Genomic DNA, 14076 nt, shown 5'->3' with positions numbered 1-14076 from the left:
GGCTGGTTATGCTGTGTTTGATGCACCCCAGGATGCGGTTTGCCCTCTTGGCTGCCAGGGCACCCTGCTGACTCCTGTTGAGCCTCCTGTCAACCAGCAACCCCAGACCCCTTTCTGTGTCTGCTGTTACTCTGTCCTAGGTGCAGAATCCAGCATTTGTTCTTGTTCAATTTCATGTTATTGGTGAAATTTAGATTCACATGACTGATGCTCAGTATAAATATTCTCTTATTTTTGTTTACACAGATGGAAACCTTCACCATACTGACGTTTCCCTCTTTGGGGAGCCTACTGAGTTTGAATACTTGAGGAAAGTGCTCTTTGAATATATGATGGGTCGTGAGACAAAGGTATGGAAAGTTGTACTTGGTGACATGTGATTCAGGTTAGAATACAGTTTAACATCCTTGCTGTATAGATTTGAAGTACCATGTGTTTGTGATTCGTTACATGCTGTTTATTACTGACACAGGATTCGAGAGACTTTCACGTTTTTTTTCCAATGAGGCATGATCCATACCTTAAAAACTTTGTTAGCATGCCAAGATGACTGGTGGGGGAAGGGGGGTTGTCACATCTCTCACCCATGTACCTATGAAGACAAAAACCTTTACCTTTATAGGTAGGTATGGTTTTACTAGCAAAAGTCCTGTTGTCAATCAAGCTTAATGTACTGTGAAAGCTGGTATGCACAATATTAGCAAAAGTGCTCTTTTGATGTCATCTTGACACAAATGTGATAAGTAACAGATGGATTAAGTAATAGATTGTTAGTACCTCTGAAGATGGTGAAATATCTCTTTAATTGTTGCTTAAAGATGTTTTATAGGGCTCCCAAATCTGTATACCTTCTCTAGACAGTATTAATTTACTCTTAAAAGTAGTGAAAAATTGCACTGTAAGCAGCACAAGTAAGCTGCTTGTTGTATGCTGCAAGCTTGTGAAATCATTCCTAAATTGGAATTTTACTAGCTTGTAGCAATATGGATGCTTAGAGATTGACCAGGTTCAAAAGAGGTATGTCATAACACAAACATTTTTCTTGGATGATAAATGCTATGTGGATGAATTTTTTTTTCTATTTGTTTTTTTGTCCTCCCTGGAGTTCTTCCATTCTTTGTTGCCCTGCTTTCAACTTGGACTACTATTAAGGAAAGAGGTTTTATGTAGCTTTTTATGTTAATTAGCTTTGTTCTCATTGTGCTCTGTACAAAATAAAACTTGGTCTGTGCAGGACATCTTGTCCTTATGGGATTCCTCTTTCTCTCTCTTTTTATCCCATTTTTCACTTTGATATTAATTCCTTTTTTATTAAAAATACAAATCCCTGATCCAAAAAACCCAGAATCACTAGTTACCTTCTGTTCACAAGCCTGTGGCTCATTGGACGGCTCTCCTACTTTAATAACAAACAACTGAAATCATTAAAGAAAAATACATACATTACTGGATTTTATGCTTTTGAATTGTGAGGGACTTAGACAAGCGAAAACGCTAAAAAACACGTCAGCAATGTTTCGGCTTCAAACAAGACTTGGGACAGTTGCGCATGACTATTGCAGATAGCTGATGCACGTAGCAAATTTGCATTCAAGAAAACCTAATTCGAAACCTCTTTTTCACTCATTAAGGCTATTTCTTACTGATCTTCAAAACATTACTATATATGCCTCAAAACTTTGGATTTTGAAGTTGTGAGGGTTTTTTTCCTTTTTAACAGTGATGTACTAAAATTTGCAGTTGATTTCTTCAATAACAGCAACAAACAACGATCAGTGCTAAAGTAAATTGACTTTAGGTCTCTCTTCTGTCTTTCAATTGCTTTGATTAAAAGCTATATGAATAAATATACCATAAACTTATGTATGTATGCATTTGTAGACATATACCTGTATTTATTTGCCCTGGAGATTACATTGTATTTAACCTGAAGATGCCATTACAACATTGCCTGCACACTGGCTCCTAAAGAAAAGATGAATATTGGGAGGAGAAAAAAATACATCAGAAAAGATAGACATCTGGTTCCTACAATAACTTGAGAAGGCATTGTTTGAAAGTTGATATGGTTGAAAGGGGAAGTGTGTTTAAACAAACAACCAGCAGAAATAACTTTCAAAGCACTACAATTTTTAGCTTTGGGAAGTTTAATGTAGATAGGTATGGGAGAATCATAGAGTTCTTAAAATTGAATGTGATTGTGTTCCTCTATTGTGTGTTCATGATAATTTGATTACCTCTTAGCAATTTTTAATTGAGGGTAAATGTTCTGATGTATTGCAAGAAGGGAAGAATTTCTGGTATTGTCTAGTCCTCTATTAGCTGATCAAGGCAGTAGCTGTACTGGCATTTACTAATGGAAAATTAAAATGGAATGAAGGCTAGCATTTTTACTAATTTAAATATGAAGATACTTTGGTGTCTTCACTTTTGCTTCAAAAAGTACTTTCAAGCTGATTTCATCTGCTGATATTCTTTCAACCATTAGATGTGTTGCTGGAAGACACTGAGCTTAGTGTCTGCTGGTCACAGGGATTGTATCGTATAATCTTAAATTTACTGAACTGTGTCTTGAAAACTGGTTTCATCCTGCTACACTGACCGGAAAACCATAAGCAATGACAATGTGATTGATAAAATCTTTTAATACACAGTCTAAGTGTGTTAGTAAAGTATTAATGTGCCTTTTTTCCCCCAACACAGTCCTTGAGTTAAAAGATCTGTATTGAGATTTACCTCCTTGGTACAGACATACCTTTCTCTCAGCTTTTGTTTTCCTGGACCAGATGAGGCAGTTTTTTCTGATTTTCTCTTGTAAGATCATACTGGTGGCCTTTCTCTGTGCAGGGTCTCCTTTTATAGTGCAAATATGTATGCCATGTCCCAAAGGTCGTTCAGCAGTGGAATTGGTGATTTCTGTAGACATTATTTCCTCTTTATTGAAAGGAGTTCAAGAGAATCTGTGCAAACCATCTAGGATGGATTGCCATTTATGCAGCCTGGTAAATGATCCTGGAATCATATTAAGTAGAGACATTAATGAATGCCTCAGTTGTGTTATAGTGCTGGAGACATAAGAGACATGTTGAGGGTTGATAGTGGCTCAGTTTCTAAGAGTCAGGAATTATGGTCATAACGTGTAACCTGTCACATTCTTTGTAAACTGCACACGTCTTCGCTGAGGGATTTTACTGTCTTGCCCTCCAGTCCAGTCTTATTTTTTGCTTCGTCCTCGGCAGGGTATATGAAATGAGATTGCTAGCTTTTTCTAAGCATGCACCTTGTTCAGAATATCTGAACCTGGAAATACATGGCATAAACCACTAGGTCAGATAAAATAATATTTTTCTACAGACATGTGAACAGTTGCACTGTCCGGCTGTACTGCACACTAAATCTTAAGTCTCGTAGAAATCTTAGATGCTCTACTTGTAACTTTATTATGCTGCTTGGAGTCTGTTCTGAGATCAGAAAATCAGTACAAGGGTTGTATGTCTGTAATAAATGTTTGTTTTGATATCGACTAGGTACATGGAAGAATGTAATGGAATACATATGTGCTGGAGATAGTAAATTTATGCAGATATTTTTCTAGCACCTCAACATGCTCTTGTGCATTGCAGAAAAACAAGGGGTATTTCTGTAAAACTTTGATTTTGAAGGTTCTGCCTTTGACCAGCAGCTCTTGAATTACAGAGGGCACTGATAGGTATCATTGTAAAAGTATTCTTTTCAGAAATGACATATCTGAATATGTCAGCCTCATAGAAAGAAATGGGAATGCAAACTATCATCGCTTAAATGGAAGTGCAAACTGTGCTCGCTTATAGCAGAACTAGCTATTATGTTTGGGAAAGCTCAGGGCCTTTCTATAGGTAGATACAGAGATGCATACACAGGAACATGTGTGTGTACTCACACACTTCAAGAGTTACTAGGGGTTTTTTATAGTAGAATGGACTGTTAGAGGAATAACGTAAGCCTATATTAAAAATACTATCCTAAGTTCTGCAATCTTGTAACTTTGTTTCATAACTATGCAACTGTGAATAGCGTTGAATAATTCTGCTTCAAAATCTCCCTAGTGGCCTCAAAAACTTGGAGATGATTTCAGGTCATTACTAGTGATAAATTATAAAATGGATGTTTTCAGGAAAGCAGGTTTTAGATAGCCCCTATTTAAGTTGGCACATAAGTATCTATGCTTTCATGGAGTATTTGCAGTGTTTGTAGATTTTTCTTTAATATTTACATGCCATTGAGTCCTGTAGAAAATTGTTAGGAGAGGGCTTTCTTGATAGCTCTGTTACAAAGAGTTTGAACAGATTGTAAGCTCAATGCTTTCTAATCTTTTAGTCCTTAAACAGTTGTGATGAGGATTTTGGCAAAAGAAATTAGAAAAGTGTTATGTTAGTTTGTGGCACTTAGTACATTCCTTTGTGTATCTGGGAACTGCAGTAGAGGCACTTACTTCTTAATTATGGGAACTATTAATATGACGAAATTAAACTTTTTGAGCTGAAAGGATTCAACAGGGCTTGGTTTGTTTTGCTTTGTTTTCATTTTTATCCCCAGTTAAGTTACATACCAAAACAATTGTTGCAAATTAGGGCTTTACCTCTCACTTTTAGCTGCAGTGATTTTTGTCCTGCAACTGCTTTGTTGCTACAGCCTCCCTCTTCATTCCACACGTGAGACTGGTAATAAACAGTAGACATTCAGAGCAGCAATCTTATCTCATCCACATTCTTTAAGAGCAGTAGTTACTGCTTTTGTAGCAATCACCTTCTGTTTGAGCTGCGCTGCAGCTCTTACTTTGACCTTTCTTGTAAAAGTCACCTGAACTTTGTTTTGTGCCTTTTGGAGTTTTTTTTTCTTCCCACTCATCTGTTTATAAAATGGAAACAGTCATTGCCTATTTTGCACAAAGCTTTGATATTCTTACATCTTCTGTCTGAGGATGTCTAAATGATTTGCTATTTAAATATGGGGTTACTGTATACCCACTAAAAATATTTACACAACTGGAGTTCCACATCTGACATTTGGATCTGCTTTCTCAATGTTTCATTTCTTTACAAAATATTTGGGTGATGTGAATACAGTTGAATCCATAAGGACTCTTTCAGGTGCCATGTGCCTGAAATGTGCTTTTCAGAAAGGCCGCGTTAAGATCAAATGTGGTAGGAGCAGTATTTGTAACAATATGCTGTCTTAGTAATGGACTTCAAGTATGTGAGCATAGATACCATAGAGCTTACATTGTATTACGGTAGCTGCAGTTTGTGACAATGTGAAATGAAGATTCTTCATGATTTTCATGTAATTCACATAACATGTCATGCATGTATGATGTGAAACAGGTAGTTATATCTTACTTATCTCACTATGTTTTCCATTGATATTACTAAAAATAGCATCCAGTATTCTTAAATGAGATGCATTTTAATAAATTCCAAAGCATTTTAGTTCATATGAAATTACTTATAGCTGACCTACTTCTTTTTAGACAATGGCCAAGGTTATAACAACAGTGCTGAAGTTCCCAGCAGATCAGACTCAGAAGATACTAGAACGAGAAGATGCTCGACCATTGGTAAGTTATATAAGTAAACCAAGTTTATGCAGGAGATTAGGTTGAGAGAATAAGGAATTGGAAACTTTCTTTTAAGTCTCCTTTTTCCATGTGTCCGCATTCAAGAAAACTCCTTTTCTCCCTCTTCTTCAGTGGAATGTCAAATTCCAGCTGTAGGTTTCAGTTTATCGCAAAAGTGAGGGGGAAAAAAGCAAGCATATTTTCTTAACTAGTATTTCTCATCATCGGTTAAGCCGTATTTCTGATAGGTATGGGTACAACAGAACAAGGGAAGTTCAGTCATCACTACTGTTCTGCAGATGAATTTTCTAATCAAAAAAGTTATCTGACAGAAAATTCATGTTTCTTAAATTCAGAAGTTTCTGTGGAGTCATACCAGTTTTCATGAAAAATATGTCAAGAGTTTTTTCAGCCCTGGGATAAATTTTCTGGCAAAACTACAAGCTAAATGGCTTTTGTAATAGAAAACCGATGAACTCAATCATCTGGGATACGTGTGTTTGAAGTGGGATGTGTACATTTTTATCTTAAGTGAATATCCTAACAAGATTGGGTTTTTGTTTGTTTTGGTGGTTTGTTTTTTGTTTTGTTTTTTTTAAGAGTCTGCTTTATTTTTGTACTGAAAACTCATTGAAATATGTCAGGTTCGCTCTGGATCAGGACAGGTCAAAAATAAGAGTCTTAAATGCTTTTGGTTCTGTTTGCTTGTTTTTTTCCCAGTTTCAATACACTTCTTATTATGTGACAGTTGCTTGGTATTTACCAGCTAATCTGTTTACCAGAAAGGTGAATTTGGGTTTGAGAAGCAGACCCAAAAAAGAAGAATAATATATAAGCATAAACATTTCTTTGGTATTACTGTTACTATTTTATGTATTGGAGCTATTTTTTATTAAGATAAAAACTGCAGTAATAGTTTTCTCTACATTGTATCTGGAGTCAACACTGTGATCCCTCTCTTTGTGGGCCAGTTTAGTAAAATATTTAGGAATTAAAGTGAGAGGAAGACTTGCATTCTGCTTCTCTCACTGGCCTTACATATGTATTTATTTAGCACTTGCAGAAACAGAATAACATAAAAATTTGAACATTTTTACATTTCAGTTGAAGTAGTTACATTAAACTCCTGTTTCGAAACAAATTTAAAAAAATATTCTACCATTTCATCTGCTTGAAGTATCAAATCTAAGGAAAGTGTTAAATACTTTAACATTTTCATGTGCACTTAGTAGGTTTGAGAGTGTCTTGCAATCTGAAGTATTTAAAATACTTTTAGAATGATATAAATGTTGATAATACTGCAGCTCCAATAAGTATCATGCATCCCAAACATAATTTTCTCTTAATGGTCTCTTTCTCTGACCTTCACATAGAAAGCTGGCGCTTTGTTTTGTGTTTTGGCAAGCTAGAGTAATATTTAGGAAACATTTTGAGTTTTCTGTTGGCCAAAAGAGAGGTTAGGGAGATGGGCCTTATTTTGCAGTCCCTTCAGCTTTTTGATACTTGAAACCTGGTCTTCCTAAAACAGATATTCACAACTTCTGATACTAAATAAAACTTTAACTTGAATTCATCCAACAAGTTTCGGTCCTTGGTATTAAAAGGTCCTTGGTATTAAATTTTGGCTAGAACATACAGTGAAATTTTTTGCAGGCTGCAAGTGTTTTGTTAAGGATATCATCATTCGAAGAGCTTCATGTCCTGATCAAAAAATTCTTGGGTTTCACGTAGCAGTCCTTTCTTATGGTCGACAGCCGGCTGAACATGACCCGGCAGTGTGCCCAGGCGGCCAAGAAGGCCAATGGCATCCTGGCCTGTATCAGAAATAGTGGGGCCAGCAGGAGTAGGGAAGTGATTGTGCCCCTGTACTCGGCACTGGTGAGGCCGCACCTCGAATACTGTGTTCAGTTTTGGGCCCCTCACTACAAGAAGGACGTTGAGGTGCTGGAGCGTGTCCAGAGAAGGGCAACGAGGCTGGTGAGGGGTCTGGAGAACAAGTCTTATGAGGAGCGGCTGAGGGAACTGGGACTGTTTAGCCTGGAGAAAAGGAGGCTGAGGGGAGACCTCATCGCTCTCTACAACTACCTGAAAGGAGGTTGTAGCGAGGTGGGTGTCGGTCTCTTCTCCCAAGTAACAAGCAATTGGACAAGAGGAAACGGCCTCAAGTTGTGCCAGGGGAGGTTTAGATTGGATGTAAGGAAAAATTTCTTTACTGAAAGAGTGGTGAAACATTGGAAGAGACTGCCCAGGGAAGTGGTGGAGTCCCCATCCCTGGAGGTATTTAAAAGACGAGTAGATGAGGTACTTAGGGACATGGTTTAGTGGACATGGTGGTGTTGGGTCGATGGTTGGACTCGATGATCTTAGAGGTCTTTTCCAACCTCAATGATTCTATGATTCTATGATTCTTGGCTCAGATCTAGCCTATGAATTTTATCCTTTCCAAATCCACAGAGATTAAATTAGACATCTAATGGAAACTCAAATATTAGGGCATATTATGGAGGATGTAGTAATTTTTTTCTTCACTTTCAAAGTTACTAAGTTTGTTTACTGAAGCACAAATGATTTTTTGGGGCAAGTCTTTTGTAATTCTGTTCAGGACTAAAGTGTTGGAGGGGTCTTCATAAATTATTCTGTCAAGAAATATGCTTGGTTTTTTGTATTTTATTTATTGACATTTACTAACATGGCAGTAGTGTTCCTCCACACTTAATGTTGGAGTGATGCTGGTATTTGAAAATGTCCAGTATTTAGATTTCATGGGCAATAAAGTTCTGAACTACAATATAAATGTGCATTTTTGACATAAAGCTTGGTTGTTTCTGTATGTTAGTTTATGGCCAAAACATCTATAACTAATTTTAATGTGTAAATTGTTAATTAACTGTGCTACTGGAAAAGAATTAAGTGTGAGTAGTACTAAGTATCTGTGAGTAACTATTTACCCTCTTAGTGGGCATATATTTAACATGTTTCTGAAGACTTTTAACAAATTCCTAGGTCAATAAACATATGCTAGATTAATGTATCTCCTTCACTAATCTAGTTTTTACTACATAGTTATTGTGATCTAACTGCAGCAATCTCATCCGTAAGCAGATGTCCACAAAGTTCTTACCTACACTATTAACAAAGTAGTCCAATAAGCTGTTTTCTTCCTGGCTTTGTAGTTTGCCTCACCTCGCAGTGGTATCTTCTGAGTATCGCATCAGTCTGTGCTTAGTTAGCATGTGGGTGAGTGAAGCCTAATACATTCTTGTTTTATTTAAAGATGAAACCTGTAGTATGAGATTAATCACTTTTCTGCTTTTGTTTCCTGCCGTGTGAGTAGTACTAAGTATCTGTGAGTAACTATTTACCCTCTTAGTGGGCATATATTTAACATGTTTCTGAAGACTTTTAACAAATTCCTAGGTCAATAAACATATGCTAGATTAATGTTCACTAATCACTAATCTAGTTTTTACTACATAGTTATTAACTGCAGCAATCTCACCCGTAAGCAGATGTCCACAAAGTTCTTACCTACACTATTAACAAAGAAGTCAATAAGCTGGTTTTCTTCCTGGCTTTGTAGTTTGCCTCACCTCGCAGTGGTATCTTCTGAGTATCGCATCAGTCTGTGCTTAGTTAGCATGTGGGTGAGTGAAGCCTAATACATTCTTGTTTTATTTAAAGATGAAACCTGTAGTATGAGATTAATCACTTTTCTGCTTTTGTTTCCTGCCTGCTTTTGTTTGCTAGGAAAAAAAAAAAATCAAAATTTTTGTTCTATATGTGTATGATAAACTTTGTTCTACTCTTAATCATGTTTTGCTTTACAAAGTTGAGTTTGAAAATGGTAAATATTGATTCAAAACCAATCGTTTTGAGCTATAAGCATAACTTGAAATGTTGATTGAGCTATGGAAATCTGAGTTGCACAAAAAAACCAAATTGGATTTTAAATCAATTAATAAGTACTATTAAATTTTATTGCACTTGGCTTTGTTTTGTCTTTATGTACTTTCTGAGCTTTTCCTGAACAGGCAAATAAGTCAGATTTGTGGGAGACATACACTGTACTGCTTGAAATGAATTATTACATCTTATAAATATGAGAATGGATTATTTTAAAGATTGATGAAATATTCTCTGTAGAGGCATTAGGATATGATTGCATTTAAACATCAGCACCTTTCTGAATCAGCTTTGGCTTGGTATCAAGAGAAGCTAGAGCAGAGAGTAGGGAGAACAATTTGGGGAGCTTTATGCTCTCAGTTTATTGTTTTCAGGTTTTATTCAGCTACTTTTGTTATGAGTCTGCAACACTAATTGTAGTGTTACAGAACAGTAACAGCTGATTTTGGCCTAAAGATGCAGGTTGCATCCGACTAGCCAAGCTAAACAAGCAACACACAAGCAGTAGCGGTTGAGAGAGGAGTAGGATATGGAAGTACACGGGTAAAACTTCCTGCACCGCTGATAAGATTAGTCTGAGTCATTAGCGGTGTATGATATTTAATAAACTCTTCAGATGAATTCTATAGGATACGGTCAGCCCAACTTTCCTTTTCCTCCTTTGCAACTGAAAACCTTTGCACAGTTGCCAGGAATTGATTCAGTGCATGTGAAGCAATCGCTATCAGTGGGCTGAAATGCAGTGGTTGGCCTTCGCCGCCGCCGTAGCAAAATGGATTAACTTAGGCTGTTTCCATTGCCAGTTATCACAATGCAGTTGGCAGGCTATCTTCCTCTCTTGCAGTCATGCAAATATAGCCTTCAGTACAAAATAATATCTGTTTCAAAGGAAAAAAATCTGTTCATCTTAGCAAACAGTCATGGTTTCTACTTTCTTTTGTGTTCTTTTAAACCTCTGAATACAATAGTGGATGCACTTTATTGCACTTAAAACGCAATAGAGTTTGGACTGTTTGCCTCCTAGCCTTGATCACTTCTTGACAAAATCAGCAACTGTTTTTTCTAGCCCTCTGCTGAAAATAATTGAATTGTTGGTAACGATAGGACAAAGCTATTTACAACACTCTTGCAGAAAGCATGTTTGAAACTTAAGTTCTCGTCATGCTGTCTGTAATGCTGGTGGTAAAAAGTTCAGGTGTTCTCAGCCGCATTTGAAGCGTACCACAGAAGGGCTTGATTTTGACCTTAATGTCAGCAATTACCTGTTACACTTTCATAACTTAAGCTAATAAGTATGGAAACCGTTCAGACCTCGTTATTGGGTTGTAGTTCCTTACTTTATCTCAAGTATTTTTGTGACTTATGTCACTAGATAGCCGGCAAACGGGGTAATATTCTTGCATGTATAAAACTTGGAAATTAAGATGATGCTGACTTCACTGTGAAAGCAATAAATGTTTTCCTGGTAGAGGAGGCTTTTTGCTAGCCCCAAAATTTTACTTCATAATTTCAATTTTGATGATAGGCCTTATGCAGAGAGGACAACTTTGGTTTTCATTGGATTAAGATGCAGCGATGTGGCAGACTGTCTGTTTCCCCTGAGACTCCTGACTGTTTTGCTACAGGTTATTTTGTTTTCATCACAGTTCCTCAACTGTTTTGCAGATACTGGAATGGAATTACTTGCTTAAAATCAGTTAATAATTTGACTTATCTGAAATTCTTCCATCTCCTATTCCTATCAATAAACAACGTCATTATTATTTTAATATTAAATGCTTCTAAGTTGCTCTCAATAATGTAACATTTGTTCTAACTTTTCATTCTTCTAGTCATGGCTACGACCATCTTGAAGATGTTGCGATCAGAATGTCTCATGACACTGCTGCTTAGAAATATGTTTATATCTCTGTTGTTGTCCCTTGAGAAGGGACACGAAGAAAAGCTGTTATTCAAGGTCACAAATGGAACCGCGAGAACCAACACTCAGCACCACCTTTGGACCATGAATATAGTTAAAACTGCCTTGACAAGAAATGCTAATCAGGGGTTATCTGGTGATGAGTCTTTTTTCTCTTCTATTGAACACTATCTTCTATTTTGTGTTAAAGGTTATTTTTTTAAAGGAGAGAAAAGACTTTATCCTAGGAAGGAATTGCCCACTACTGTATCTCTATACAGGCTTTACTGGGTGTTTTTTAAGAGTTGAAATAAATGGTTTGTTTCTTCTATTTATTTTTTTATTTTTGAATGAATTGTGCAATACATTTTTGGATGGGTAGCGGTTGAGGTGATTTTCCTGATGAACTAGGCACTCTTGGTGACTACTCTCTCCCGATTTGATCTTACGATTGTTTGCTAAAGGTCACTTCTGTATGCTTTTGCCTACAATAAATCCAAATTGCAGTACCTCATTTGTTTAATCCTAGCTTTTGTACTTATATTTTCTGGAGAAAAAGTACGTTACTGTAAATTGTAAATAGTTAATACATAACTGTATCATATGCTGATCTGTGACTGTTGACAGCACTAATCTGACAAGAGCTGAGATGAAATAAAGTTTATTTACTGTATAATTTTGGAATTTCTTTGGTATGATTTTTCTTTTGAAAGGATCCACCAGTTTTGTTCTTATTCCTGTTCGAGACGTGCTTAGCTGAGACATTTCCAGGCTGAAATCCCTCTCATAAGAAGAGCTATTCAAGTATATTGAACTGTAAGAAGTCAGTGGAGACCTTCAGATTTTCAAGGGATCACAACCTGTGGAACAGACAGATGGTGAGCTGAAAAGCTGGCGTGAGAATATAGCAAGTTGGGAAGTTTGCTTTGTAAAAGTTTTTTAAAATATGTATTTTTGTTCTTTTAAATAATGCCTGTCTGGTTATTTTGGCATGTAGGTTGTGATCCTCTGAAGTGATACGCAAGTATGGCTAAATTTAACGTGCTCTCCAGCTACTTTGATACTTACAATATCAATAACCGTCATCTGTACTGTGTACGTTAGTTTGCCAAGATGGTTAAGGTGACTAGTCCTCCACGAATATAATTTTTAACAAGCGTTTATAGGAGCAGCAGTCCTCTAAATAGCTCATCTCTGAACATAAGCAGGCCTTCTAAGTATACTGCCTGCCTGAAGGATACTTCTGAATACTGTTAGGAAGCGATGGTTAGTTGCTGATGCTGTCAGGCCTGGAACATGCATCCTGCTGTGGGGACGCTCAGTCTGTTCCTCTGGGTGCTCTCCCGTTAGCCAAGGAAAACGGCGGGTCCTCCTGACTGCAGAAACAGGTTTGGCTAGTGTGGTGTGGTCCAAACTGACAGATTTGATTTGTTGTCCTGCCCCAGCTGTCGTGCCCAAGGGGCACTACCCAAAATTTTGTATTTCTGTGTACCCAAATTTTGTATTTCTCATACTGTTAGCTAGGTAATCTCAGCTTCATATGGTATTAGAGTTGCAATTACCTCGGCATTGTTGGCATTTCAAGACTGCATCCCCAGTGTTCGCCTCTGATTATCTATGACGTTCAGCCTCTTCTCGCCCAACTCCACCATAACCACCTGTGAGATCCAGCCATTCCTCACAACACTGTCCCTTTTGTCAGCTTCTCATACTGTTACCTGTCAAGTTCAGCCATTTCTCTTGTCATGCCCAGTGGTTTTCCATGTCTTGTTCAATTAGCTTACCCTCAGGCCAGGGCACAGGTAGCGGCCTAATATTTGTGTGTGGCTCCAAAAAATAAGTACAGGCTAATGACATGTAGGATGTTTGGTACAGTTGGGGTTTGCTTTGGTTTTGTTTGGGGGTTTTTTTGCAAATGCACCGGGATTCACCTTTTTTGTCATCTGCAGGAGAGGAAATGATGAAGCTGAATTTATTTGCAAAGTTTTGTATCCTGATGAAACTGGGAGAGGTGCAACAATTTGAGTGCTCCAAAGTCTATTGTGGCCACCACCTGTCCAAAGAATACATCTGGTTTTAAATTATTATTTACAGTCTAAAGGGACATGGCTTGCCTTTCATAGTTAAGGACCCGGAGTTCCATCTTCTATTTCCTATGCCTTGTCTCTGGCAAAATCCCTTCATTTTCACACTGCTTTATTATTTATAGCTTCTTTTTATTTAGCTTTTTCCTTTTATCAAATGTATCAAATTTGGTTTAAAATTTTTTTTCTTTGTAATGGTTTCAGTTATAAGATCTTCTCTTTGCTTCTGTTGTGTAGCAGAACGGCATCCTCCAGCACGTTGCCTGCCACAGCCGCAGCTGCACCAGACTTGACATGGATACATTTGGCTGTGAAAAATGCGTGTTCCTCTCGTAGCTGGCTGAGGATTTGTAGGATTTTGCTATTGCTATCATTACAGCGATCCAAAACGTAGATTTGAGTTTCAGGTTTTCATGTAAGATATATATTGTCTTAAGCTTGCCCAGAGAGTTGTGGTGAATGGAGTTACATCCAGTTGGCGGCTGGTCACGAGCGGTGTTCCCCAGGGCTCAGTACTGGGGCTGGTCTTGTTTAATATCTTTATCGATGATCTGGATGAGGGGATTGAGTGCACCCTCAGTAAGTTTGCAGAC

The 14076-nt window shown here is 37.4% G+C and overlaps 1 protein-coding gene across 1 annotated transcript in view; it reads left to right on the top strand.

Annotated features, from left to right (window-relative positions):
- LOC103894155 (golgin subfamily A member 4) overlaps positions 1-11914 on the top strand; it is a 64124-nt gene extending 52210 nt beyond the window's left edge. Inside the window, 3 exon segments of the mRNA XM_009273486.2 lie at positions 247-350; positions 5510-5596; positions 11332-11914. Of these exon segments, the coding sequence (XP_009271761.1) occupies positions 247-350; positions 5510-5596; positions 11332-11352 (212 nt within the window). The 3' untranslated portion in view covers positions 11353-11914.
- The last annotated feature ends 2162 nt before the right edge of the window (positions 11915-14076 follow it).

This window comes from Aptenodytes forsteri, unplaced genomic scaffold (assembly GCF_000699145.1).
Source record: "Aptenodytes forsteri isolate BGI_AS27 unplaced genomic scaffold, ASM69914v1 Scaffold270, whole genome shotgun sequence".
Lineage (NCBI taxonomy): Eukaryota > Metazoa > Chordata > Aves > Sphenisciformes > Spheniscidae > Aptenodytes > Aptenodytes forsteri.
Note: the sequence above shows the minus strand (reverse complement) of the source record. Positions and strands in the feature narration are given on the sequence as shown.